The sequence below is a fragment of the Pantherophis guttatus genome, chromosome 6 (assembly GCF_059756535.1).
Source record: "Pantherophis guttatus breed Tessera chromosome 6, ASM5975653v1, whole genome shotgun sequence".
Taxonomy (NCBI): Eukaryota; Metazoa; Chordata; class Lepidosauria; order Squamata; family Colubridae; genus Pantherophis; species Pantherophis guttatus.
Window position 1 is genome coordinate 98,822,192 of NC_142068.1, and position 27,919 is coordinate 98,850,110.

At 40.6% G+C, this 27,919-nt stretch overlaps 1 protein-coding gene and 1 long non-coding RNA gene across 2 annotated transcripts in view; both read right to left on the reverse strand.

The window, feature by feature from the left end:
- Nucleotides 1-8,741, reverse strand: part of EIF3F (eukaryotic translation initiation factor 3 subunit F) — a 34,161-nt gene extending 25,420 nt beyond the window's left edge. The window contains exons 1-2 of the mRNA XM_034435256.3: nt 8,352-8,741; nt 6,423-6,493 (exon numbers count right to left, since the gene is read on the reverse strand). Coding sequence (XP_034291147.1) covers nt 6,423-6,493; nt 8,352-8,637 — 357 coding nt within the window. The 5' untranslated portion in view covers nt 8,638-8,741. The remainder of the gene's footprint in view (nt 1-6,422; nt 6,494-8,351) is intronic.
- Nucleotides 8,742-8,813: 72 nt separating this feature from the next.
- LOC148113206 (uncharacterized) lies at nt 8,814-15,971 on the reverse strand. Its single transcript, XR_015728480.1, has 2 exons — nt 15,649-15,971; nt 8,814-12,569 (listed from the first exon to the last, which is right to left on the reverse strand). It is a non-coding gene; the product is annotated as an uncharacterized LOC148113206 (long non-coding RNA).
- Between the last annotated feature and the right edge of the window lie 11,948 nt (nt 15,972-27,919).

The window sequence follows — 27,919 nt, forward strand, 5'->3', positions numbered from 1 at the left end:
TGTTGGATCTCAGCCTCCATGAGCTGTTTCTTGTCGTGTTGGTACGGAACCGGACACTGCAGGTAGCGGCTGGGGGGGCTGGATAGGAATTCCAAGGTGAGACCATCCTTCACCGTCTGAAGAATCCACACATCTGTCGTGGTGGACGCCCACAGCTGGTGGAAATATTGTGGACGTCTGCCAATGAGGTGACATGGCGTCACTTGCCACGACGAAAAGGCTGTGACCTGCCGCCTCGAAAGGGCTTCTTTTGTGGAGCTTGGAGTCTGCTCCGATCCCAGAAAGACTGCCTGTCAAAGGGCCTGTCATATCCTTGCTGATAGGACCGCTGGATATAGGACCCACTGGTCCCCGGCTCCTGATGAAATGGCTGCCATTGCGAATAAGGTGTGAATCTGTGCTCAGATCACTTGTATGAGGAAGGTAAAAACTTCCGTTTGTCCTTATCTTCTATCAGAACCGGTTCCAAGGCCTCTCCAAAAAGCGCTGAACCTTTGTAAGGCGCTGAAGCCAACTTCCACTTTGACTTCAAGTCAGTCTTCCAACTGCACAGCCATAATAGCTGGCGTGATGTAACTTTGGATGCCAAGGTTCTAGAAGCAAATTTCACTGCATCTAAAGGTGCATCTGCAGAATATTCTGTTGCTGCAATTAGTTTATTGACCTTTGGTGCAGACCAATGTCATCCTGAGGCAGATGTTCATGCAATTGACAAAGCCAAACCAAGGAAGTTCAGTTAAAAAATGAAGCTGATGTACCAGCCTTAATGGCCCAAGCAGCCGCTTCATGAGACTTATGGAAAGTCAGTTCTGCTTTACGATCCTCAGGCTTAAGATCTTCCAGCATATCGCTTGAAAGCAGAGCAGAGGAGGTCAGTGCAGCAATCGGTGCATCCACAGACGGCAGGCGTCCAAGGCTGCTGAACCACCACAGAAAAGAGTTTCGGGTAAGGAATGAAATCCTGTTTCTTCTTAGGAATAAGGAACAAATCATCATTAGGCGAGGCAACCTCCAGACTTTGATCCTGAGGTTCCTCAAGTAGTCCCATATTGGTAGTCACTTTATCCTTATGGAGTAAGGACTTAAAGAGCGATGGGCGGAACAGATCATGAAAGGCTGGCCTAACAGGTCTCAGCCCTTCATCCTCTGAAAATTCCATCTCTTCCAGACTCTTGCAAAGAAACTTCACCACTAGAAGACTCGTGTTCTGAAGGGGAAGTCTGTCTGCCAGTCACAACAGGCTGAATCTGCTGAATAGGTCTGGTTGGCAGCAAAGACACCTGACCGGCGTACTGAATACCCACTGCCAGCATTTTGGACAGGGTATCAGAAATCAAAGCCTGGATATCCAAAGGTTGAACAGACGAAGACTGTTCTTCTGCACGCAACCCTGCTGCAGCCAGAGTAAATGTGGCCTCAGGAACCTGACAGCCAGGTGCCAACTGACCATTAGTCCCCACCTGTGGTGTGCTCTGGCCTGCCCTAGGAACAACTTGCACAACTTCAGGCAATGGCTGGGAAGACATTCCAGGCTCAGATGTAGCCCAACTTTAGCTTGCAGCGGCAGCCACAGGTTGTGATGGAAGTAACACCGCTGGAGCAGCTGATATGGCAGCAGATACGGAAGCACGCAGATGTTCTGCAACCAAGGCAGTGTGCTGTGCCTTATCAAACTGTTTCTCTAAGGCAGTGATGGCTAACCTTTTTGCCGTCGCATGCCAAAAGCGTGCATGCCCACACCCATAATTCAATGCCCCTACGCGCATGCGTGCACGACCCCCCACATGCTCCCCCCACCTTTGGCACACAATGACAAAAAGGTTACCAGTGGGCCCAGTAGCCCTGTTTTTCACACTTCCCAGGCTCCAGAGGCTTTCTTGGAGCCTGGGGAGGGTGAAAACGGCCTCCCCCACCCTCTTGGAGACTCTCCGGAGGTCGGAAATGGCCGTTTCCCAACTTCCGGTGGGCCTAGAAGGCAAGAAAATCAGATGGCTGGCGCACGCATATGCACTGGAGCTGAGCTAGGGCAACGCTCGCGTGCCCACAGATATGGCTCCGCATGCCACCTGTGGCATGTGTGCCATAGGTTCGCCATCACGGCTCTAAGGCCTTGTGGTGCCTGCCCGCATCTTTGTCTGTCCCTGCAGTCTGTCTTGCAGATCCTCCTGATGAAGGTCTAGCTTTGGCTGACTTACTTCTGGTAGATTTAGAAGTATGTTTAGAACCAGCCCTTGTGACCCTATGGAGCCTTGGAGGGCTAACAGTAGGTTCTAAGTCAGAAGATACATCAGAGGCAGACATGATAAATAGATTGTTTCCAATAAGTCCAGAAATTAATTCCTTTCAGGAATATGACTGTATGCAGAAAAATTAAGGTAAGGGAAATTCCCAATTACCACACAGAAAATACCAGTTCAAAGGATGACTGGGCTTCAGAAACACAGCAAATAAGGAATACGTTGCTCCCAGGCAAACCTGTCCTTCCAGAAGCTGCTCTCAGCACTGGATGCAGAGTGCAAGATCCTTATCTGCAGAAGAATGACCAGGCAATTCAGCACAGAGCCAAAGGACTCTAAACACTGCTTCGCAATTCTAGGAGCTAAGCCAGGCTTGCAATTGAAGAAATGAGCTTCCTGGCTCTCTCTGCTCCGACAACGCCCAAATTAAACTGTAAAATGGCAAGTGCAGGCAGGAAGAAGCCCCCTGCGCCTGTGCAATTAGAAACAGCTGTTCTTTGGCGCAAAACCCCTTCGCGCTTCCAACAAATGGCGGCCGCTAACTGCCTCTTTGAAGAGCCGCTGCTGCATTCAGTCTCCAAATAGGTGCAGAGGCAAAAACAAAGCCTCTCACACGCCTGGTCGACGGAGTTTGCACTGGAGTCCCTGTCAGTGACTCCACAGCCGCTCAACACATGCTGGAGCTGCGATTGTAGTAAGGACTCTGTTAACTTGCAGTCACCTCACACACACACCAGCGGCAACACAAACCTCGGAGGCGCCCAAATGGGACACACACCGGACTGCTGCTTCCTCAAAAAAATAAACAATCAGGGTCGGGGAAGACGATCTGGATTTCCCAGAGACATCTAACCCACCACCAGCAGCAAAGGAGATCAAATTCTCCTAACTAGTTTAAATGCGCAGCTCCAGGCTCCATGTAACAATTCCAGAAAAAATCTTAACGTAACTACAACAAAGAAGTTCCAAATAAAGTTCCAAAAAAACCAAAGGAAAAATTTTAAAAACAAGAAAAATAAGTTAACCTGGCATCTATTTGCCAGAGAACTGAAACTCAAGTCTTGATTAATAGACTAAGTGAAAAGACTGAAGACCACAGGAAGTAGGAGGCATGGTAATGGGGAAAAAAATTATACTCAGTCTTGAGCAAATAGATGAGAGATTAACCCATACATGGAATGTCGGAGCAGCGCTTTGGAAAACTGAGCAACGTGGTATATGCAGTATAATGCAGTGAGCCATGTGCAGATCTGTACATTGGGGAAACAAAACAACCACTTTATAAACGCATGGCACAACATAGGAGAACAAACACATCAGGACTAGATTCAGCAGTCCATCTGCATTTAAAAGACACAGGCCACTCTTGAAGACAACAAAGTCTATATTTTGGACAGAGAGGATCGCTGGTTTGAAAGAGGGGTTAAAGAGGCCATCTATGTCAAAATTGAACAGCCTTCTCTCAACAGAGAGGGATACGACGTCATCTACTGTATGTCCAGTCTACAACACAATCATTTCAACAGTTCCAAGAAGGCTCCACACCAATTTGCACCAGTCAGATGACCCTGATGACACAGATAAACCTCCAGGTGACCTTAATGACTAGCTAAAAGAATGCAAATGACCAGCTGTCTGCAAGAAGTATAAATCCTTCCATTCCCCACCATCCAGTCAGAACTGAAGAAGCTTCTTGGATGAGAAGCGAAATGTCTTCAAAGAAAAAACAGAAAGTCCAGTTGCCTCTTTAAAAAGCACCTTTGGGAGTATCAGACTATACCAATTTTGATCAAAGACCTCTCCTTAAAACAATGGCAGGAGGATATTTTTAAATTAATATGGCAAATAAAAAACCAAGAATTAAATACAATCTTTTATAAGATGCGAAGAAAGGGGAGGCCTTGGGTTGCCAGATATAAGATTGTATTATGATGCCTGTTGTTTGGGATGGCTGAAAATTGGACAGTATTAAAGAATTCAAGATTGTTAGATCACGAAGGTTTTGATTTGAGATCTGGGTGCCATGTGTATTTATTGTACAATAAATGAAAGGTTAATCCTGGTTTTAAGAATCATTCCATTAGGCAGTCGACTGACCATACATGGTTGAAATATAAAAGAAGACTGGCTACTAAGGTACCATTGTGGCTATCACCACATGAAGCACTACACAGGAAAGAGATGTTAATTGAATCAAAATAGAAGACATATTGTGATCTATTGATATGGGAAGAGGATCCTAAGTTAAAAGTGAGGCAACAACTAGTAAGTAATGGATTTAATTGTGATTGATTTAATTATTCATTATTATAAAAGATTTGAAAGATTTAAACTTGATTAAAAAGCTTTGTTTTTGCTGGAGACAAATCAGATGTGGAATTGAGTTTATGTTTTGGGGTTGACCATTTGATTTTCAAAGTCTATAAAATGTTACCTAGGATAGATTTGGAAGAAGAACATATTAAGGACTGTAAGGTAAAATGGGCGAAAAGCTTTGGTCATGCTAGATCAATTGAAAAATGTGTGGAATAATGATTTGCTTTTAATTACAGTTTGAAAGAAAACTTTTGCAAAATGATGTACTGATGGTATTTGATTCCAGATAGATTATCAAGAATATATAAAGGAACTTCTAATAATTGTTGGAAATGTAATCAAATTCCAAGAATATTCTATCACATGTGGTCTTGTAAACATGCTAAATCATATTGAGTAAATATAACAATGATTATGCAGCAAATATTTAAAATAATAACACTAATTAAACCTGAAGCCTTTATTCTAGGTATTACGGATAAATCAATGGAAAAACAATTTGGAACTCTACTTCTACCGTGTTTCCCTGAAAAAAAGACCTATCCCAAAAATAAACCCTAAGTTAATTTTTACACGTGCACCCAACATAAGCCCTACCCCAAAAATAAGCCCTAATTAAGACCCCTCCCACTCTGGGGTACACAGGGTGGGGTGAGGAGCACGAGTAAAAATTAAGCTAAAATGGGGAGGCGGTGGTGGTGTTGTCCCAATACTTACCTTCGGACAGTTGCAGCCAGCACCTGCCTTGCCAGTCCACTTCTTCTGCAGCAGGCAAGGCTTTCCTGAAGACCTCTGCAGCCGATAACAGAGCTCAGGATCGGAGCTCTGTTATCGGCTGCAGAGGCCTTCAGGAAAGCCTCGCCAGCCACAGAAGAAGTTCCTGAAGGCTTCTGACAACGAAAAGGAGGCCAGGGGTAACACGCGCAAGTGAGGTGTGTCAGTGGAAGGCATTCCCTCCCTCCAAAAAATAAGACATGGTACCTTTTTTGGTAACAAAATAAAAATATAAGACTGGGTCTTATTTTCAGGGAAACATGGTATATGTGGTCACAGCTGCAAGAATTGTTGATGCCAAGTATTGGAAAGAAAAAGGAATACCTGTAGTTGAAGAATTAATTGTGAAACTGAATGTATTGGCAGAGATGGTGAAACTAACCTTAGATAATACTTCAGGCAATTGGCAATTGGAAGCCTTTTGTGGAATTTATGTGAGTTAAATACAATAATGGATTGTTAAGATTAGCTTTGAAGATTAGCTTATTTTGGGTAGATACCAGTTAATTTTTTTAAATAATTAGTAGTTAATTGTTGACTTGATTAATAGATATTAGATTTCTATATTTGAGATATTTTTAAGAAACTGTGGTATAAAATACATACCAAATATAGCCTGCATGGATGAAAATCATAATTATTTGTAGGCCCACTGTGCAAGGAGGAATATACTAGAATTATTTGAGATATATTTTTCAACACTCAGCCAGTGTTGTAGGTTTAATGTTATACGTTGTGTACACTTCTTTATTTTTTCTTTTTTTTGCCTTGTTTGTAATTTTTGTTTTTATTGTCCCTGTAGTTGAATTTGAAATTAAAAAATTATTCTGTTAAAAGTGCATCACACCTAAGCATTTGCATTACAATTTAGGATATCCCCTTCCAGCAATAATACCAAAAAAATTGTTAATTGTGATAGTGTTCCAGTTCGAAAGGGGAGAAAGGCCTGATTTTAGGTTTCTGAAATGTAACTCAAAAGAATTACAGAATCCTTAAACCAATTCTCTGATTTTGCTACCTTCCTAAAAGAATCTTCTTACATGCATTTAAGCTACTGGCAAAACTAACATCATGATCAAAATAACACACACTCACCTCATCTTCTGATTCATTATGAGGTACTGAGAAGCAGTTGGTGACCTCTACAGAATGTTTGTCAACTGTGCCTACAAGGTTAAAGAAAAAAACATTTTCCTAAGAAAAATCATTCCCAAGCAAAGACCTAGAAACATCCAAAGAAGAACTTACAACTGAAGATAAAATTAGATTTATATATGCTGAGAAGTACAATACAGTACAACTTGAACCCCTTCAAGTTCAACCCCCTTACAAGAGAAGAGAATGATTTTATAGTGATATTATAACAATCTTGGTATACAAGTATGTGTTAAGCCTATGGGGTGAAGTCTGAGAAGAATGAAAGCGAGGCTGTTTGCTCTCAGCAAGATACAAAAAGAATGCATTTCAGCAACTATATTCTGCAACTGAACTATCTTCTACGAAAGCTCTTTAATATACTTATGAACTTTTAGATGCTGTAGCTAAGAAATGTGCATGTAAATAAACATGCAAAAGAGCATGGCTGCAAATCAAAGAAGCATCTTGGTTTCATTTTACTTCTTCAAATTTAACATTTTGTTCCTATTCAGGAAACTAATGCACATCAGGGCTAGCTTTAACTCTACACTGACTGAAAAATGAATGGAACAATGAAATTCAGATCTAGCATTTTATATAGGAAAAAAAGTAGAAAGCATCAACTTAACCCAATGCTCACATATATTTATATTTTATATTTTGTATTTTTATCTCTTTTTATCGAAATGTGATATGAATGTGCCATAAGATAAATAACCCAACGCTGTAACAAAGCTACAAAATATAAAGATTCACTTCAAATAATATTTTTCATATTAAAAATATAATCTCCCTTTTTTAATTTGAGGCTGTGAACACCAAGTTGCCTTTCAACCAAATAATCACTTGAAAAATTCTAACGTACTACTTAATGCTACAAAAATAGTCTCACTGGAGACCATGAGGTTTAAAAGTCCTGCCTTAGTCATGAAAGCCAGCTGGGTGACTTTGGGCCAGTCACTCTCTGTCCAACCACTCACAAGGGGGATTGTTGTGGGGAAAACAGGAGGTGGAGTGAGACTTTATCTTACCATTTATCTTACAATAATTGGCACAAACAAAACTGGACAGCTTTATTTCAGTGATGCAATGAAATGTGATTCCCTAAACACCCTCTGAAGACCGCTGCCCAACATGAGGTATAACAGATGTCTTCAAGATTTGTGGACTTAAACTCCCAGAATTCTCCAGCCAGCTATGCAGCTATGCTGGCTGGAGAATTCTGGGAGTTGAAGTCCACAAGTCTTAAAGCTGCCAAGTTTGAAGACATCTGACGTAGAAGGTGCCAGAAGCAAACATATCTAATACTCTTTCTCCTCCTGTTGTCCCCACATCAACCCTGTGAGGCGGGTTCTGCTGAGGTTCTTTTTGTCTCTCACAAAATCCAGGATTCCACTGGATGTAATTTGAAGGAATGACTTGCCCAAAGTCATCCAGCCAGCTTTCCTGCCAAAACGGGACTAGAAGTCGGTTTCCTGGTTTGCCTGGTGCCTTAACCATTACACTAAACTGACTCAAACTTCCGCACATTTATTTTTTATTCATTTACGATTCATTCATTTACATCTTTTTATTATTGTGGACACCCGTGTCCAGAATCTCATTCCGCTTCCAAAGCGTGCTCCACCCGGCATCTCTGAAATGGGCAGGCTCCGTCTAACGCCTGGAATGGATAAAAGCCGGGCACCTGGTGACCGAACAGGGTCTTCTCCGCAGGCCGGCCTTCCCACCACCCTTTCTCTACTTCGTGCCTGCACCTCGGCGCGGGATAGAAGGCAACTTTGCGCTGGGCTTCCTCCTCAAAACACCCTGGAGTGCCAAGAGAGCAGCTAGCGGACCTTCGGATTCAACCGCCGCCTCCTCAGCGGAGCACGCGGCGGTCCTTACCAAGTAACGTGCCGATAACGCGGGCCGCACCCTCGTTGCGCCTCTCAAAGCTGTCCACGATAGAGGCCAGCACCACCGGGTGGAGCCGGACCGCACGACCACCGGGAAAAGGCGCCGCCAGCGCGGCCGGAGGAGGAGGCGGCGGTGGAGCCGCCGCGGTCGGAGGAGTAAGGATGGCCGGCATAGCAGTTATCGAGGTTGTGTTGGGAGAAGAAGCGGCCGGAGGCGGTGGAGACGAAATTAGGACGCTCGGTGAGGCGCCAGGCACCCCTACTGCCGCCGCCATTTTGTGGAGAAAGAAAGCGCGAGCACTCTCAGGCGGTGACTGATCATGGACAACCCGCCTCCCCAAAAGCAGCTACTAATAGGCTGTTCCTGCTGCTTTTCTACGGGCACTTTCCCCAATCAGGAGCAAGTTCCGTGAGATTCGTTCGTTTTTTATCGTTTCGTGAAGCACGCGGATGGATCTTCATTTATTTATTTTACTATTTGTCAACATGTACAAGGAAACAGTAACAGTATAGACACGTGAAAAATGGTACAAATAAATGGATATAAATTAGCAAAACATAGCCATAAACATATAAAATGAGTACATATAAATGGAGACAACAGGACAGAGACGGTAGGAAAGCTGGTGCACGCCCCCTCAGGGACCTCTGAAGAAACGTGTAAGGTCCACGGTAGGCAGTTTAAGATGCAAGGTTTTGGGGGTAGAGGAATTAACAATAGGATCAGGTAGCGTGCTTCACACATTTACTACTCTTGCTGAAGTCGTATTTTCTACAATCAAGATTAGAGCAGATTACATATAGTTTGTATCTATTAATAGCCCTTGTGTTATTGCGGTTGAAGTTAAAAGTATTCATTAACAGGTAGGACATTATGGTAGATAATCTTACGTACTAAGCTTAGGTCGTAACGTAGACTGCGTAGTTCAAGGTTGAAAGGCCATATTGATACGAATCAATCTAACCTTTGCTCTTTGCTTCTGTTAAAAGAAGTTGCTTGTACTATTTTGCTATGGTTGGGAATCATTTGTTAGGAATTCATTCTGTAAGAGAATTGTATCCTTTTCTATTTGGTTTCTCGCTTCTGTAATTTGTTTCAGAGCTAGGCACATCCTTAGAGGCAGTTCCCAGGAACATCCTACTCCATAGATAAGGGGGTAGGGGGGTGGGGGCTGCCTAGGAGCCCAAAAACACAAGGACAAGGGATACTCTGTAAAATAGCAAAGTGTGGACAGAGACAGAGGCCCGAACAAAGAAAGATCATGCTGGTGATGAACCTTTGATTGGATAAACTTTGTTTCTATCGGCTAAAATACTCTGAGCCACTCTTGCAGTGTGTATCTATTCCTTACATGTTTTTGTATGTGTTTTGGAAATAGTATCACCCAGACTTTTTACTTTGGCCCAAGAATAAAAAGCTGATATTTTTTTGCAAGCCTCGTCCCAAGTCTCACTCTCTTTGGCATTTCAGGGCTCGGGGAAACATCTGGGATCTTACAAGGTTACCCAGGCCTAAAATTTCAAGGCTGGTGGTATAAGGAATTTTATTGCGAGAGAGTAGTTGAGTACTCTTCTTGTAAAATACCTCTGGACCCACTCTAATGTATTAATGTCCGAAACACAGTGTGTGTTCCAGGCAGGTGAGCATTATTCAAGGATAGGTCTGGCAAAGGTTTTGTATGCCCTAGTTAGAAGTATAGTGTTACCAGAGAGAAAATTTCGTAAAATAAGGTTGACAACTCTTAATGCCTTTTTAGCAATGTTGTTACAGTGAGCTCTGGGGCTTAGATCTTCATGTTCACGAATTTGTTTCAAAGGCAGTGAAAATATTTTGTTTACTTATATTTATAAAAATTTTATTTTAGTCCGTAACTGCATACTTTCGTATTTATTTATTTAATCATATTTATGTATTGTATATTGGAGGTGACGACCCTTTGAGAGCTGCATGCAACAAAATTTCATTTTAATGTATGCCAATTAGTGTACATTCAAAGTCACAATAAAGTTATTTTAAGTCTAAGTCAAGTCTAAGTCTAAGCTGGGGACCCCTGGCTTAGATGATACCTTATGGAAATAGTATGGGTGCACATGGCATTTAGACGAAACAATTGCTGTCTTGTTTCTGTAGTGCCCAATTCATATGAGGCTAAGGAAAATACCATGGTTTGAACAAGTTGCATTTTTACAGGCCTTTTGTTACTCTCTGTGACTTTCAATGCCTTCTCTTTATATCCAAAATGGTTTAAAACAGGGAATCTAATTTTAATAATGTATTCCTGTCTGAGGGATAATTACATTTCCTCATTCCTCTTATTTTTTTAAGTTTATGTCTACTCACTTTATGACTAATAACCAAAGCTGTTTATGAATGTAGCAATTGTACTGTTTACCTGGCCGGGGTGACATGTTGAATGAGCCCATTTCAATGGACACATGGTGTTATGTTCGCGCAGGCATGAGCAGAGACTTTTCTTCTTCCACGCAGGTGTGGGACATATTTTAATGTTATTGGTTAAAGGCTGATAGTTTTCCTTTAAAAGGGGCTATCAGTCAGAAATTACATGTTGGTTTTACTGATTCATTGTCTGCAATAAACATGGCTATTTGAAGTTTGGCTTCTCATCTGTATTCCTACTCCCACACATTCCATTGGCGATGAAAGAGGAATTGCTGGGCCCTGAGCCAACGTAGAGATAAAAGAGGCACGTGTGAGTGGAGACTGTTTGTTTTGAAAAGAGAATGGCTAACTCACTACAGTTTGTTCCGTTTGATCCTGAAACACAAACGTGGGATTCTTATCTAATCCTTTTTGACTGTATATTGGAAGCTAATGACTATACAAATATCACAGACAATCGTAAACGAGCACTTTTTTTAAGCATTTGTGGAAAAGAAGTGTTTGAGACAGCGAGGGCCCTCATGGTGCCCCAACCCCTGCAGATAGTTCCTTGGGACATATTATTAAGCAAATTGAGGGAACATTATGCTCCTCGACCATCTTGTATTGCTAGAAGACATGCTTTTTACAATAGGGACCAGGCGGAGGGTGAGTCTATCAGTTGTTATATGGCAGCCCTCAGGAAAGCAGCTATCTATTGTGAATTTAGCAACTTAGATGAAGCCCTTCGAGACAGATTGGTCTGTGGGGTTCGGGATGTTCGATTACAGAGGCGATTATTGGCGAAACCAACATTAACACTACAGACAGCAGTAGAGGCGGCGCAAGCTGTTGAATCATCGAATAGATCGACGGAAGAGATACAGAAGATGGGCAGCCCCCTGGTGGCTAGAAGAGGGGAACCGTCCATCGGGGAGAGATGGAATTACGGGAGGACACTGAAGATGAGGGAAATAATCATGATGATGTCCATTGGTTGAGAGCGGCTAGCAAGGAACATAGATGGACAGAGGATCGAAAGTTGTTCTCGTGTATAGCGTGCGGCGGAAACCATCCAAGAGCTATGTGTCGCCATAAAAACACCATTTGTAGACGGTGTGGGAAGAAGGGTCACTTAGCACAAGTTTGCCGTGCCGCATTGCTTGCCCCAGCTGGACAGACTTCAATTCGAAATGGGGGGATAAGCATGGCCCACCGAGGTTAAGAACCCCAGAGGACAAGTGTTTTACTATTAATACGGACGCTTGTCATTCAGAGAGGGAGAGCAATCAAACCGGGATTCCGGGAAGTAGTAAAATTTACATTACTGTCCTTATTGCAGGATACTTGGACCGAGATGCCCTACACACAGTCACTCATGCACTAGTCACCTCCCAGATCGACTACTGCAATGCTCTCTACCTGGGTCTGCCCGTGAAGACTACCCGGAGGCTTCAGCTGGTACAGAATGCGGTTGCGCAGGTTGTTGCGGGAGGGACCCGATATTCCCATATTACACCTCTCCTGCGCGGCTTGCATTGGTTGCCGGTCGCCCTCTGGGTGAAATTCAAGGTGCTGGTGTTAACCTATAAAGCCCTTCATGGCTTAGGCCCAGGCTATTTGTCGGACCACCTGCAACCAGCGTCAACTTCCCATCGCCCAGTGCACTCTCACAGAGAGGGCCTACTCAGGGTGCCGTCGGCTAGACAATGTCGGCTGGCGACCTCCAGGGGTAGAGCTTTGTGAGCGCCCCACCCTTTGGAATCAACTTCCCTTGGGGTTCCAGTTGGCCCCTGACCTTCGCACCTTCCACCGTGAATTGAAAACCTGGCTATTTATGGACTTCCTGTTTGCTGCTGGCCGCCGCCAGACGTTCCTTTGGGATCGTCAGCTTCCACTGCCTGTCAGAGCCGCCTTCACAACGGAACGGCGGCTCGAAAAAACTCCGTTCCCATGAGGAAACGGAGATAGAGCCGGCAGGGGTGGGTAGAACTCTCTGCAGAGTCCCAAAAGTTTTTCTTTTACTTTTGGGATGGAGCGGATGAGATGCCCCATATCCCCAGCCGCTGCTCCGGGCTTTGGGAGACCTCTGCTAATGCAGAGCCAGGCGTCAAAAGCAAGCCTGCGAATTTGACAGATTACTCAAAGAAAATGTGAGCTGGACCTGTAATACTGAAGCGCAAGTATTTTACTTATCTTTTAAAAATTACTTAAGAGAATAGAGGAAGAGAAAGAGGAAAAAAGTTTCTTTTTAAAATGGCGTCTGCCGCGGCTGGAGAAGAGTTTGAGAGGGAAAGTTCTTCCGTTTTTTATTATTACAATGTAGCGGAATAAATACCACTGGCTACATTTGTAGACAAAACTCCGCTCCTGTTTTTGTTTTTCTCTTTTTTCCCTGGAGGCTTGAGTGTTGCTGGCTGGAAGTCTTTTGTCTTGTTTTTTTTTTTTTTCTTCTTCTAACAAAGCCTGCTTAGGCGGAAACATGGCACTGAGGCTTGTGAAGTCAGACAAACAAATAGGTGGGGGGGATTCCCCCACTAAGAATTTAAAGCAACAAGTTTTAACTCTTCAGTCCCAGAAACCTGATTTTAATATAATAGAATTTCTCTTAGAGGAGATTGAAAGAAGGGATGAGATTGTGAATCAGCAACTTGAAAAATTTAAGCAGGAAACTAAGGAATTGGTGAAATCCAAGTTTGACTTTTTGCAGCAAAAAATTTTAAAATTGTCAGAATTCATGATTCGGTTGGATACAAATACTAATTTACTAGAGTCAAAAATGGATGAAATTCAAGATAAATTGGACAATAGAATTCAAAAAATTGAAAATGATTTGTTAAATATTCAGGATTATAGTTCAGAAGAAAAATTTAAAATGGATGCTGACCAAAAGTCTGGTAATGTAGAATATCTGGAACAGAGGATTCAAAAAGAGGTTCTAAAGATACAATATAATTTCACAGAATATGCAATAAGACTTAGAGGTTTGCAGGAAAATAACAGAGATGACTTAAGGAAAATATCTTCTGAATTTCTAGCTGGGATTTTAAAGATTCAACCTGAGGAAGTGTTTTGTAGGATTGATAGAGCTTATCGAATAAACTCCTGGACTGCCAAGCAAAGGCAATTGCCTAGAGATGTGGTAATCTATTTTTCAGATAAAGAAATTAGGAATAAAATTGTGCAAAATTCCTTCAATTCTAATTTGCAATTGTATGGAAGAAAGATTTGGATTTACAAGGAACTCCCACCTAAGATACTAATGGAAAGGAAGAAATTTGGCTTTCTGGTGTCTGAGTTAAAAAGGAGAAATATTCAATTCCGGTGGGACGTCCCAGTTGGTATTATATTGAGATATCAAGGAGAAAGATACCAGTTAAATACTGTTGAAAGGGCGGAAGAATTTTATCAAAATAGGTTGAAAATGAATTTAACGTCTTCAGATATAATACAGGATAAGCAGAAGGAGCTGGAACTAAAGACAGAGACTGTACCAGATAAATTGCCTTTGGATTTATCGGATACCCCAGCTGGATTATCTACAAATTTGAGAGAAGTGCCATCTGATTTTAATGTGATGACTTATCAAGGCAAGGACAAGCATGGAAACCAATTAGAGGATATACAAGGGATAAAAAAGAAATGCGAGACACAAAAAATTAGGATGGAGGTCAAACCCACAAAAAGAAAACAAAAAAAGAAATAGGTTGTACAAAAATAGAAATTTCTAACCCAAGCAACAGTGAAGCCAGTGATTTTAAAATATGAATGATTATGTGAAAACATAGAGGAGGCGACATATTGGTCAATATCATCCTGAGGATAGTGGCAGATCTCTGCATTGCCGTAATTTTGGGACATGGAAAGAGCCTCAAATTGATGGTTTTGAATTATCTACTTTGAAACTTCTTTTTGTGTTGATAAATATATTATAATTATCTTGAATTATAAGGCAAGAGAATCACATTGGGACATGCAGAAGATCGGGTTGTTACCCAATACGATGATGGAAATTAATAATCCTGATGAAACCCACAATTATTATTATATGGAATACAATTATAATGTCACTCGGGTGGTTGTTTTTACTTTTATATATATAAGAAGATGTTTACTACTGATGGGGGCAGATATGATTGGAGATCTTGAATAAACTGTTGCATTCGCAAGCTATGTCACCCTATTATGGATGTTGGTTTTAACAATCCAGTGGAAAGACTTCAAGAAGATATTATATGGACTATAAATTTAAAGTTATTGTCTTTTCTTTTTTTATTTAGATATAATGGAATATATATATATATATATTTTTAAGTAGTGTGGGCAGTGAATTAAAGATATCAAGAATTGTTGTGTATGGTAAATTTGTAAGACAGTGGGTGAATAAGCTAGCTACAGATTGATTAGTTTAAGAAAAGGGATTTTTAAGTGATACATTTAGGGGAGTGGAGGAAATGGATAGAGTGGAATAAATGTTAAATTAGATTTTATGGGGAGCCCGCTTTGAAATGTTATTAAAGTAGGACTTATTGTATAGTTTTAAAGTGGAAGGTGGTTTTGAATTGTTGCAATAATGCATAGATATAAAACACTATTATGCTAAATTAGAGTTATTTTATAATAGTTATAGTATAATGTGTTTTTTTTTTTTGTTTTTTTTTTTTCTCTTCTTCTTTTCTGAAATGTATGGATAAAGGGGGATTTATAATACTCTTAGTAAGTAAAGGTCAGTATTTTGAGGAGGGAGTAAGTAATCTGTTATGAATTAGGGTTTTTTTTTGTTACGAAGAAGTCACAGGGGGGGAAGGGTGGGGAGGGGGGGTTAGGGAGGGGGGGGAGGGGGGGGAAAAAGGGGGAAAAATTTGTATTTGAAAACCTTTTCAATAAAAAAAAAAAAAAAGAAAACCTGGCTATTTATGTCCCCCAGCCTGGACTGATGGGGTAGTATATTTTAAAATTTTTTAAACTTTTCATATTTTTGTGTATATTTGTTGATTTTAACGGTTGCTTGGTTGATTGTTGTTGTGAGCCGCCCTGAGACCTTGGAGATAGGGCGGCATACAAATTTTATAAATAAATAAAATCTCACTGCCGTATGGAAGTGGATACAGGATTGGGAACAACAATGGTATCCTGGCAAACTCTATAGAAATTGGTGCCACACAGAGCCGAGCAGAAGCTTATATGTAGTCGCATTTGTTTGAGAGATTATCAAGGAAATAACATCCCCATTAAGGGTAGCGGAACGTTCCACGTAGAATATAAAGACTTATCCGGGCCACTTAAATTGGTTGTTGTTGAAAGTGCACTGCCTAACCTCCTGGGACTGGATTGGTTTGCAGCATTGGGGTTAGAGATTACTGGGGTTCATAAAATCCAGGGAGAAACCATCGGAGAGTTGAGTAAAGAGTTCGCCGATGTGTTTGACAGAAAGTTGGGAGAATATAGGGGTATCCTGATATCCTTCAGTTTGGACCCCAAGGTGGCACCAATAAGAATGAAACCGAGGAGGGGGACTTCCAGTTGGCGCTGCGGCGATTCAGGCAGGGAATTAGCAGGGCTCCTCGGAGCCCCGCGAAAACCCCATCTGTTAAGCCGCCACCGGCAGGTCTGTGGACCTACCATGTCCTGTAGGGAAAGGGAGTTAGAGAGGGACCCCTCGGATGGCCGAGAGGAACGGGCAGGTTCTCGTGGCCGGAGGATTGCCCTCTGCGCCAGCGGCGGTGGATGCAGCAGCCATGGCGGCTGCCCCAAGACTGCAGCAATCGGAACAAAAGGATGTGCAGGAGGAGAAGCAGAGAGTGGAGCAGGGAGTTTGAAAGCCGGGTGAGTGGACTTCTGCCCAGGCGGGAACTGCCCGTAAATGCTGGATTATAATAAGTGTGCCCCAGCTTTAACAGCGGCTGAGAACTATTGGGGCAAAAAGGCTCAAATGAATGGTGGAAGGAAAAGACCTGTTGATGGATAGCGTTAATTACTGACTTCTTGGAAACGATCTCACTACAGATCTGGGTTTTTTTCTTCTTTTTTTGTGGCTAAATGAGAATGGATTATGTTTGAGAGAGAGGAAAGAGAAGAGGAAATAAATACGCTTTTAAAAACAAAGACAAATGGAGATGCACAAAATGGTTACCAGCTGAGAAGTGAAAGTGTAAATTCCAGACTGCTTGTTTCTGCTTTCTGCTGAGAAACTTTGTTGCTTGTTACTTAAAGTGGATTATTTTGAGAAAAATTCAGGAGGCTTGACTTTGGATATATAATCTGTTTATTGGAGGATGTATTGAAGATCAGAAAGAAGAAACTAAATGGAATAATGAAAACTGAACTAATAAGAGTGGCAACAGAGAGGGGGCACGGCAATAAAAGAAGGACACGATGATACTATATATGGAATAGCTAATTCAGAACTAATTTTACAGAACTTATAACTTTGATGACACTGAAATGGAAAAGAAACATACTTAGACAGAAGGAAAAAAATGGAATATATTATGTAACAAGATAACAAAATACTATAGTTTGATTTAAATGGATGTAATGGTGTCTGGGTTTTTGATGTCTGAATAACATTAGGAGATACTTTCCTTCTTCTCTTTGTTCTTTCTCTATTTCTTCTTTTTTTTTTCTTATTTTCTTCTTTGTCTTTTTTCCCCTCTACTTTTCCTAATTCTTCTTTTTCAATCTCTTTTGTTATTTCTATTCTTTCCTTTTTTTCCTTTTTTCTTTTTTTATTCTAATTATTATTAATATTGTACTATTCTCTCTCTCTCTTTACTATTATTTTTATTGAAATTGACCTTATAAATATACAAATAATTTGACTAGAAAACAAGAGTACAAATGATTGAAAAACATGATTTCTGGATGTTCTAATGCCTTTTTAAATTTTGAATCTTTAATAAGCTCTATTTACAGACCTAATAATGTAGAAGAAAATGTTTTTCAAGGTGCTGGATATTAAAAAGAACTATTTACAGACTTAACAATTATAGAAAATTGATTTTAAAGTGACTTAAAATGTTACTTATAGAAAATAAGAAATAAGCATGGAATGGGAGAAAGCCTAGGAGAGAATAGGAGTAAAGATATTTGTTGATATACATTCTTATTTTAAATTAGTAAAAAATATGGAGGAGAATGGATCGAAAAATAAATATGGGTAATACATTGTGAATTAATTTAAAGTTAAATAACTGAATAAGAGACATAGGAAAGAAGGAAAACAAAAAGCTGGACAATAACTAAAATAAAATGCTATGAACCAGCTAAACAAATGAAGTTAGGAGTGGAGGGAAGCATGATTCTGGGGAACAGTGAAAGCAAAATTGTGATCCAGTCTTACAAACAAGGTAGGAGTGGAGGAAAGCACCATACTGGAGAACAGTTAAAGCAAAGCTGGGAACCAGTTAAAAATAAAAATAAGAGTTAGGAATGAAGGAAAACATAAAGCTGGACAATAACTAAAATAAAATGCTATGAACCAGCTAAACAAATGAAGTTAGGAGTGGAGGGAAGCATGATTCTGGAGAACAGTGAAAGCAAAGCTGTGATCCAGTCTTACAAACAAGGTAGGAGTGGAGGAAAGCATCATACTGGAGAACAGTTAAAGCAAAGCTGGGAACCAGTTAAAAATAAAAATAAGAGTTAGGAGTGGAGGAAAGCATGTGCTGGAAAACAAAGTAAAGCTGTGAACCAGCCAATAAATAGAGTTAGGAGTGGAGGAAAGCATACGCTGGGTAACAGTTAAAACAAAACTGTGAACTAGCCAAAAAATAAAAAGTTAGGAGTGGAGGAAAATATATCTGGAGATAATATTGATTGTTAAAATGATAAAGATTTGTAATGGTGTCTATTTGGAAATAATTGTTTAGAATTTTGGGTGATATAGTAGAATGATAAATGCTTAGAATAAGATTTTTTCTTTTTTCTTTCTTTTTTTTTTTTAAAGATATAAATGGATAAAATTTGGAACAAAATTGGTTGAGGGAATGTGAGTAATTGTACCTATTTTATACTGGATCAAATCCTTGATCTAAAAAGATGTATTTTATGTTGTATGTCTAAAAAAAAAAAAAAAAATGAAACCAAGGAGGGTGCCATTTGCACTAAAGCCCAAAGTTGACAAACAACTAGATAAATTGATTCAGCAAGGCGTACTGGAACCGGTGGACCATGCCAAGTGGGAGGCCCCTATCGTGACGCCAGTGAAACCAGATGGGTCGGTCCGAATTTGTGCAGATTATAAATGTACGTTGAATAGGGCTCTTCAACATAATGCTTATCCGTTACCAGTGGTGCAGCACTTATTACATTCGGGGGGGGGGGGGGAGTTAAGATCTTTGCAAAGTTAGATCTTGCTCAAGCGTATCAGCAGCTCCCTGTAGATGACGCCACTGCCGAAGCCCAAACAATCATAACGCATCGGGGGGGTGTTCCATTGTCGCCGCCTAGTTTGGGGTGAGCGTGGCCCCAGGGTTGTTTCAAAGCCTGATGGAACGTTTGTTATATGGCATCCCTGGGGTTGTGCCCTATTTTGATGACGTGCTCATCTGCCAACTAAGAACAAATTTAGATAGAATACACCCCGATTATTCGACAGAAACCCTCACAGATTGGGAAAGTACGGTCAGGACCTTTGAGCAAGGTGATCTAGTATACGCCCGGAATTATACTGGTCAACCCATATGGCTGCCGGCACAGATTACAGATGCTATGGGTCCCCGTTCGTACCGGGTGGAGCTCAAGGATGGGCGCCTGTAGCGCCGACATATCGATCAGCTTCGGAGCTGAGTGATGGGCACAGCCATTAGGGAGCTGGAAGAAATAAACCAGGGTGGGAATCCAGAAGACCGAGAGGGACAACAATGCAGTGAAAGGTATCTGAAGGGCTGAGGCCGTGCAGAATGAAACACCTGTTATTGAGGGTCACGGAGCTCATCTCATTCTTGCCCATCTCCAACTGAGGGATATGTTCGGGGGGGGGGCAAAGAGTATCTGTAAGCCATCTGATGTAGTTGAAGAATTGTTGAGAATGCAGTCGATGTGTGAGGGCCCAACAGAAATACAGGAGAGCTGCCAGTCGACGGGAAGCCACCGTAGACCAATGTATCTGGGTGATTATGTTTGTGGTATATGAAGTTTCCCCAAGGGAGAAGGGGTGTTATGTCCACGCAGGCATGAGCAGAGACTTTTTTTTTTTCCCACGGAGGTGTAGGATATATTTTAATGTTATTGGTTAAAGGCTGATAGTTTTCTTTTAAAAGGGGCTATCAGCCGGAAATTGCATGTTGGTTTTACTGAGTCATTGTCTGCAATAAACATGGCTGTTTGAAGTTTGGCTTCTCATCTGTATTCCTACTCTCACACATTCCACATGGAATGAGACAAAACATGAATGCAAGCGATAAAAATGGAAGAAGGCTGCTACCTAACAAGAAGCTACACTTGTCTATTAATAAGAATAAGACCATGCTAGGAAGTGTCACCTACAAAGATAAATAAGACACCTGCTTACCTTTTTTACAAGTTTTACAAGCCTAGTTAATAATAGCATATTATTTAAATTTGTTGTGTCAGGGTTTCTTTGATCACTGTTTAACTACATGATTTCTAACATTACTGTCAAGCAATGAAATGTATTTTACAAAAGCATTACAGGTAGTCCTTGACTTACAACCGTAATGGAGCCAGAATTGCAGTTGAAAGTTGTGTGGTTAAGTAGGTCATCATGTGACTATGCCCAATTTGATGACCTTTTTGTGGTAGTCATTAAGCAAACCTATTGTATGCAATGGGTGTTTTTTGCTGAAAATTGGAAGTAAACCACAACTGTAAGTGCAAGTCAGTTGCTGATCACCCAAAATGGAATCACATGACCACAGGGAGGGGCGAGTGGCTGTCAGAACTTTCAGTCCAGGTCCCCATGGTCACATGATCACAATTCAGATGCTTGGCAACTGACTCATGACAGCTGCAGTGTCCTCTGGTCAATCTTTGGCAACCTTCTGACAAGGAAAGCCAATGGGGAAGCAGATTCACTTAAATAACCATGTTACTAATTTTGGGTTCAATTGTAGTCATAAGTCGAGGACTACCTTCAGTACAGTTGATTATCTGCTTAGAAAAAGGTCAATTTTGAACATGAGACCTAAGCATGCATCTTTCCATAACCGTATGTGGTAAAGGAAAGAACAGAAAAGCATAATTTGTGTATAATGAAACACTGGAAGAACAAGGGAAGTATACAACCACAATGTGAGATTTTGGTGTTAAGAGTTAAGGTAGAACTGGGGAAAGAAGGGAAAGAGAGAAATGAGAACAGCAGGATGCAAAAGTATGAATTTTGTATGAAAAAGTATTTTATTCTAATACACAATGAAAAATTTGGAAGGAAAGAGGATGTGGAAAGTGAAACAGAAATCTTTCTTGTAATAGGAAGTAGGAAAAATGCGTTGGGTAAAATGAAATGAACAAGCTTTGGATGAGAAAGAAAAAATTATAAGAAATCATACATCAAATATGCTTCATCCTTAGCTGTTCAAAATATATGATGTATGATTTCTTAATATGTATAAACACTGTGCCTCTGAAGGAGGTAGAGATTATATATTTTTCTTTTATAATGGAAAAATTTAATAAAGTATATTAAAAAAAGAAAAAAAAGAAAAAATTATAAAAGAACCACCACTTTTTTCAAAGATTATTATAAGGCAGTGATGGCTAACCTTTTTGCCATCGCATGCCAGGAGAAGGGGGGCGGGGGAGGATCACGTGTGCATGTGTCCAAGCGCATGCGTGCGCAACCCTCCCTCCTCCCCCCCCGCTCCTGGTACATGATGGCCTGGTAGACCCATTTTTCTTTTTTACCTGGTTCCAGATCCTCTCTATTTATCTGGGAAGGGCGAAAACAGCCTTTCCCACTCCCTTGTGGAGGCCCTACAGAGGCTGAAAGGGCCCACTTCCCAATCCCCGGTGGGACAGGAAGTGACATTTTTTGCCTCCAGAGCCTCTCTAGGAGTCTCTAGGAGCCTCTCTAGGAGTCTCTAGGAGCCTCTCTAGGAGTCTCTGGAGGCAGGGGACAGCAAAAAAGTCACTTCCTGTCCCACTGGGAGTCGGGAAATGGGCCCTTTCAGCCTCCGTAGGGGCCTCCAAGGGAGTGGGGAAGACTGTTTTTGCCCTTCCCAGATAAATAGAGAGGATCTGGAGCCAGGTAAGAAAGAAAAACAGGCCTCCCCCTCCCCCCCAGGCCCTCCAGAGGCAGGAAACAGCCTGTTTACCTACTTCTGGTGGGCCCAGAAGGCCCGAAAATCAGTTGGCCAGCACATGCATGCACCCCAGAGCTGAGCTGGCGTGCCCACTAATATGGCTCCGCGTGCCACCCGTGGCATGCGTGCCATAGGTTCGCCATCACGGTTATAAGGTATTGTATAATGTACAGAGCTTCAATGAAAATAATGTTTCCATTGTTTTACAATGTGCAAGGAGACATGTATCAGGAATACTTGTCAGTTGTTACAGGCATGTTTACATGTGCTGCAGTCTTGTATGCAGTTGATGTCATGTTGGTAAGAACCTGTATCATTTGCAGTGAATTTAAGAATATATGATGCAACAAGGAAAATATATGAAAGACCAATAGTTTGATAGAGAAAATGCAATGAATATAAATGGTAAATAGTGAAGTAAATAAATCTTTAGTCTTTTTTAGTTTTTTAGCTTTTAAATTGTCAATGAGTTTTAATTTGAATAGGATTAAGAATAAATGGTACAAAATAATATAAACTGACCACATCTGTGACCACTATGAAAGAAGCATGTTGTGATGATTTTATCATGTAGAGAAAGACTATCAAATTTCAAAACATAGATAGATGGATGGATAGAGAGATAGATAGATAGATAAAATGAATTGGTTGAAAGAATAAGAAAGAAAGTAATGGTTGGATGAAACTGTTGTGGCTCCGTTGCCTGAGCCTGGGCTATCGACAGATGCAGGTATCTGAGAGTGAGGGAGAGGAGTTGGCAAGGCCTCTCTCTCCAGGACCCTCCTCTCTGGCAATGCCTCCGGAGGACACCGAAGGCCAAGAGATAGGCTCAAAGCCAAGCATGTCCCCGCAGCCACAGGTGGACAGCGACGAAGGAGATAATTGCTGACTGGATCCTCAACAGCGGCGCAGGGAGAAGCGTGTGCAGCAGAGGGGAAGGCGTGCCAGAGATTAGCTGAGTCACTGGACCACACCCCACAGGGTATAAATGTGGGTGTGGTGGCCGGTTCAGTTTGTGACGAGCAAAAACTAGAAATAATCCATGATCTCCGCGTTACTGGACTTTTGCCTGCCTTGTCGGACTGCATTTGGACTAATACTTGTATTGCTGAAACTTTGCCTGCTTTATCAGAATGCTTGCAGTTTAATCTTTGTTTTGTGTGAGTAAAGTCTGAATTGGCAGCTAGCCACTGGGTTGCTGCCAGCTTTATCTTCAAAGACTTTGTCGTGTGGTTTATTAACTCTGGGCTGTCTGTGGGGGTGCGTGTGTGGGACGGGGACAGAACAGAAACTGATGGAATCTGCAGAAAGAGAGGTGAGAATTTAAAAATTTTTAAAGCTACAGGTTTGCTTTGACTGCACTGATAGGAATATTTTTGAAGATACCTTACAGACCTGGGTGAACTCACAGATACTGTAACATCATATGTCGGCTTCTGTGAAGACCTATGTGTACCGACCAGGAACTTGCAAATATACAGTAACAATAAACCTTGGTTCACAGCTAAACTTAAGCAGCTACATCGTTCCAAAGAGGAAGCCTACAGAAAAGGTGATAAAATGCTGCACAATCAGGCCAGAAATGTATTAACAAGGGAGATCAGAGCAACAAAAAGAAACTACTCTGAAAATCTAACAAATGGGGACTTCCGTTTTGGCGTCGCGGTGATGCAGACAGGGAAATGGCGGGGCTCTGATGAGCCTTGCCAAAACCCCTGTCTGGCTAACCGCCGCTGACAGGTCTGCGGACCTACCCCGTCCTGAAGGGAAAGAGGAAAAAAGAGGGACCCCTTGGGTGGCCGAGAGGAACAGGCAAGTTCCTCGGAGGCCAGAGGCAACCCTCTAAGTCAGCAGCTGGGGACGGCAGCCATGGCAGCTGCCCCGAGACTGCAACAAATCGAGATAAGCAAAGTGCAGGAGGAAGGAAGAAAGGACGAAGCGCTTCGGAGCCGGGTGAGTGACACCAGCCCAGGCGGAAACAATGCGCTAATGAGGATATTTATAAATGAGATCCCCAGCCTTAATTAGCGGCTGAAGAGCTGAGGGGCTTGAAGACTTTGGGGGAAAAAAAAGGGAAAGAAGTTTTAAACCCTTTAAGAACTGTATTTCACCACTGATTGATTGGAGGGAATTGCTTATTAACTAAATAAAGCTTGATATTTGAATTTTTTTCTTAAAACTGAGAACTTGAAAAGGAAAAAGCAAACTAAGGATTTGCCACCTATAAAAGCCAGACAAAGAGATCAAACGGATTGCTATATAAATGTTTCAAAATGGCGATTGAAACTGTGACTAAGTGAAAGTGCTCATTGTGGGAATTTGCTTTCCTTGAAAAGAACCTATTTGACTTGCTACATATTGTGGATTACTTTGAAAAGAACTATGGTTATTTGAACTTTGGAGATCCCTATTCTGTCCTTTGATGGTTTTACAAAGAAAGAAGAGATACAATGTTTAATAAACTTTTAACTAACTAGTGCAGCAACAGAAGTTTTGGCGTAGCAACAGAAGTTGAGAAGCCAATGTTTTTACTGGAAGCAGACTTTTTAATGGATTCAAAAGGATATGCAGAGTTTTAAGCGTGGAAATATTGACTTTGAATTGAAATGCATATGGACAGATAAGGAAAAGAAGAAGCAAAATAGATAAATTGGATAGCAATGTTTGGATGTTTAACTGTTTAAAGAATGTTTTGAACTGTTTAACTGTTCAAAATATATATGAGCTTTAAATAAAGATAAGTGTTCATGGTAAATAAAGATAGAAATATTATAAAAATAGAAATGGGAAGCCAAGGTGACTAAAAGTGATCTGTTCATAAAAGCATAATTTGTTGTAACATGCTTTAGTTTTAATTTGATAACAAAGTGGTGGATGATAACTGTGATTAATTCTCAATGATTTTAGATGATGTATTAAGGTACATAGATGGAAATTATAATTGTGATTATATTTAATATATACTGAGAAGGATTAATATTAAGAAATACACCCTGGAAAAGTATTGTTGAGACAGTGGATTAAAAGATAATATCTGGAAAAAGAAATTTTTAATAGGTTAGTAGAATAGAAGTTGGAGTTAATGGAGGAGAATATGCTGAAAAATCAGCCAAACAATGAAATGCTGGAAATCAGCCAAATAATAGGTGGAGTTGAGGAGGAGAATGCTGTTAATCAGCCAAATAATAGGTGGAGTTAAGGAGAAAAATGCTGTTAATCAGCCAAAATAAAAAATGCTGTTAATCAGCCAAATAAAAGAGGGAGTTAAGGAGGATAATATGCTGAAAACTCAGCCAAAATATGCTATGCTGGAAACCAGCCAAACAATAGGTGGAGTAATGGAGGAGATTGAGGAGAATATATTGAATAATTATTAACAAGGGGTGAAAAAGAAAATGTTGGGTGATAATTAAAATGAAATGGTAAATTTTGAGATTTCTGTGTAAAAGTTTAAGAATATAACAGGATAGATTGGGTTTAGAAAACGAGAAAAATAGAAAGAAATCTTGATTAATAAATTGAAATAAAAATTGAGTTGTATATATTTTGAAATTAAGATTTGTGATAAAATTGTAAGGTAAATATATAGATTAATAGAATAGATTGTCTTTGTGTTTAATGTTGATGCTAAATGGAGCAAGGGATAAAAATTTTTTAGATAAAACGGTTTTGAATTTTGATTTATAATTAAACTTATAATTGAATATAAAAAGGAGATTTGTTTTAGTAGGAGATTAGGATATATGACGAGATAATAGAAAGATTGATTAAGATGTTGAAATTTATGTTAAAAGTGTTTGTTTTTCATTTGTTAAATTAGTGTACCCATTTGTGACCGGACCAAGACTTCGTTCTGAAAAATAATTTCTGTTTTCTGTTTATGTTGGAAAAAAAAAAATTACAAAAAAGAAAAAGAAAAAGAAAAGCTAACAAATGAACCAGCAAACATGTGGAAAACTCTTAAAAGTATCACTGGCTACGGCAAGCCATCTTCCCAGGCTGAAGGAAATGTGTTTTACTGCAGGTTTGAAAGGAAACTACAGCCACCTATCTCCACAACGTCCATCTCAGACACACCAACAACAGCCAAGCCTCCTACAAGTGACCCCATCCCATTGGGTTCACAACCCCTGGTGATCACAGAAAAGGAAGTGCAAGACCTATTTCACAGACAAAAGCCAGGAAAAGCTCCAGGCCCAGACAAAATAACACCTTCTTGATTAAAAGTCTGTGTTGACCAATTGGGCCCCATCTTCACCCATATCTTCAATAAATCGCTAGAGATATGCTATGTTCCTTCTTGCTTCAAACGCTCTACTATCATCCCAGTGCCGAAGAAGCCCACCATCAAGCAACTGAATGACTACAGACCAGTTGTTCTAACATCTGTAGTCATGAAAACTTTTGAAAGGCTAGTGCTGTCCCACTTGAAAACCATCACGGATCTGCTGTTAGACCCCTTGCAATTTGCATACCGAGCAAATAGATCAACAGATGATGCTGTTAATATGGCTCTGCACTACATCTTACAACATCTTGAATCTCCAAAGATCTACGCAAGGGTCCTCTTTGTAGACTTTAGTTCAGTATTCAATACCATCATTCCAGACATTCTTCTAACTAAGCTAAACCAGCTACAGGTACCTGAACATACTTGTAAGTGGATCATAAGCTTCCTAACAAACAGGAAGCAGCAGGTGAAGCTAAGCAGAATCACATCAGATACCTATACAATCAGCACAGCGGCCCCCCAATGCTGCACGCTCTCCCCACTTCTTTTTTTTAAAATAGATCTTTATTAATTATTTACAAATAAAAAAACATATAATGTAATTTTCAAACAGATATGTTATATATAGGTATACACAACACATAAAGACCACCACAAAGAAGGACTAACCGGAGGTCATGTTGAACCCCCAGATACTTATTCAAAGTTACATCCCAGTAAATCCTTTTCTTCAAATAGCGTTGACTATTTTAGATACCAAACACTATTTCATTATAACTAAGTATATATTTAATGCTATGTTATTTATTCTATGTTTGTCCTCTTCTTTAGCCATATATACCAGCGTTCCCAGTTACTGTAATATTTGGATTCTTTTTTCTCTCTTAGGATATACGTTAATTTGTCCAATTCAGCACAATTCAATATCTTATTTATTATAAGTTGATCTGATGGTGTATTTACATTTTTCCAATGCTGGGCAAATGCCATTCTCGCTGCTGTTGTAATATGGATGAATAGGTGCCAGTCTTCTTTGCCCACATCTTTTAGTTTGATTCCAAGTAAGAATCTGGAGTTAGGGGGAAACTTGCACCTGTTACCTCGTTCAACCATTTTTGAATCTTTTCCCAAAATTTCCTGATCTGAGGGCAGGTCCACTACTGGTGAAAGAAAGTACCCCTGGCCGAATTATACTTCCAACATTTGTCCGAGATCCAGGGAACATTTTAGCTATTCTATCTGGTGGGAGGTATCACCTATAGATCATTTTATAAAAGTTCTCCTTAAATGCCACTGATAATGTCAATTTCATTGATCTATTCCATATTCCCTGCCATTCTTCAAGTTGCATCGGTCTTCCTAAGTTTCTCCCCCAGGCAATCATCGTATCTTTTACTATCTCCTCAGCTGTATAGCTTGATAGCAAAAGATTATAGGTCTTAGATATAAATTTTGTTTCAACACCCAGGAGGAGTCTATCCAGCGGTTGTGTCATTTGGTAAATACCATACTCTTTGTTTGTCTTTCCTGAATCTAGCTTGAATTTGGGCATATGACCACCAATCTATATCTATTCCTTTTACTTGAAGTTCCTTTCTTGATATTAAGTTCCCTCCTCCATCCATCAGGATATTGTAGGTCCAATTTCTTTTTATATTATAAACAGTCGGGTAGGTTGCCAT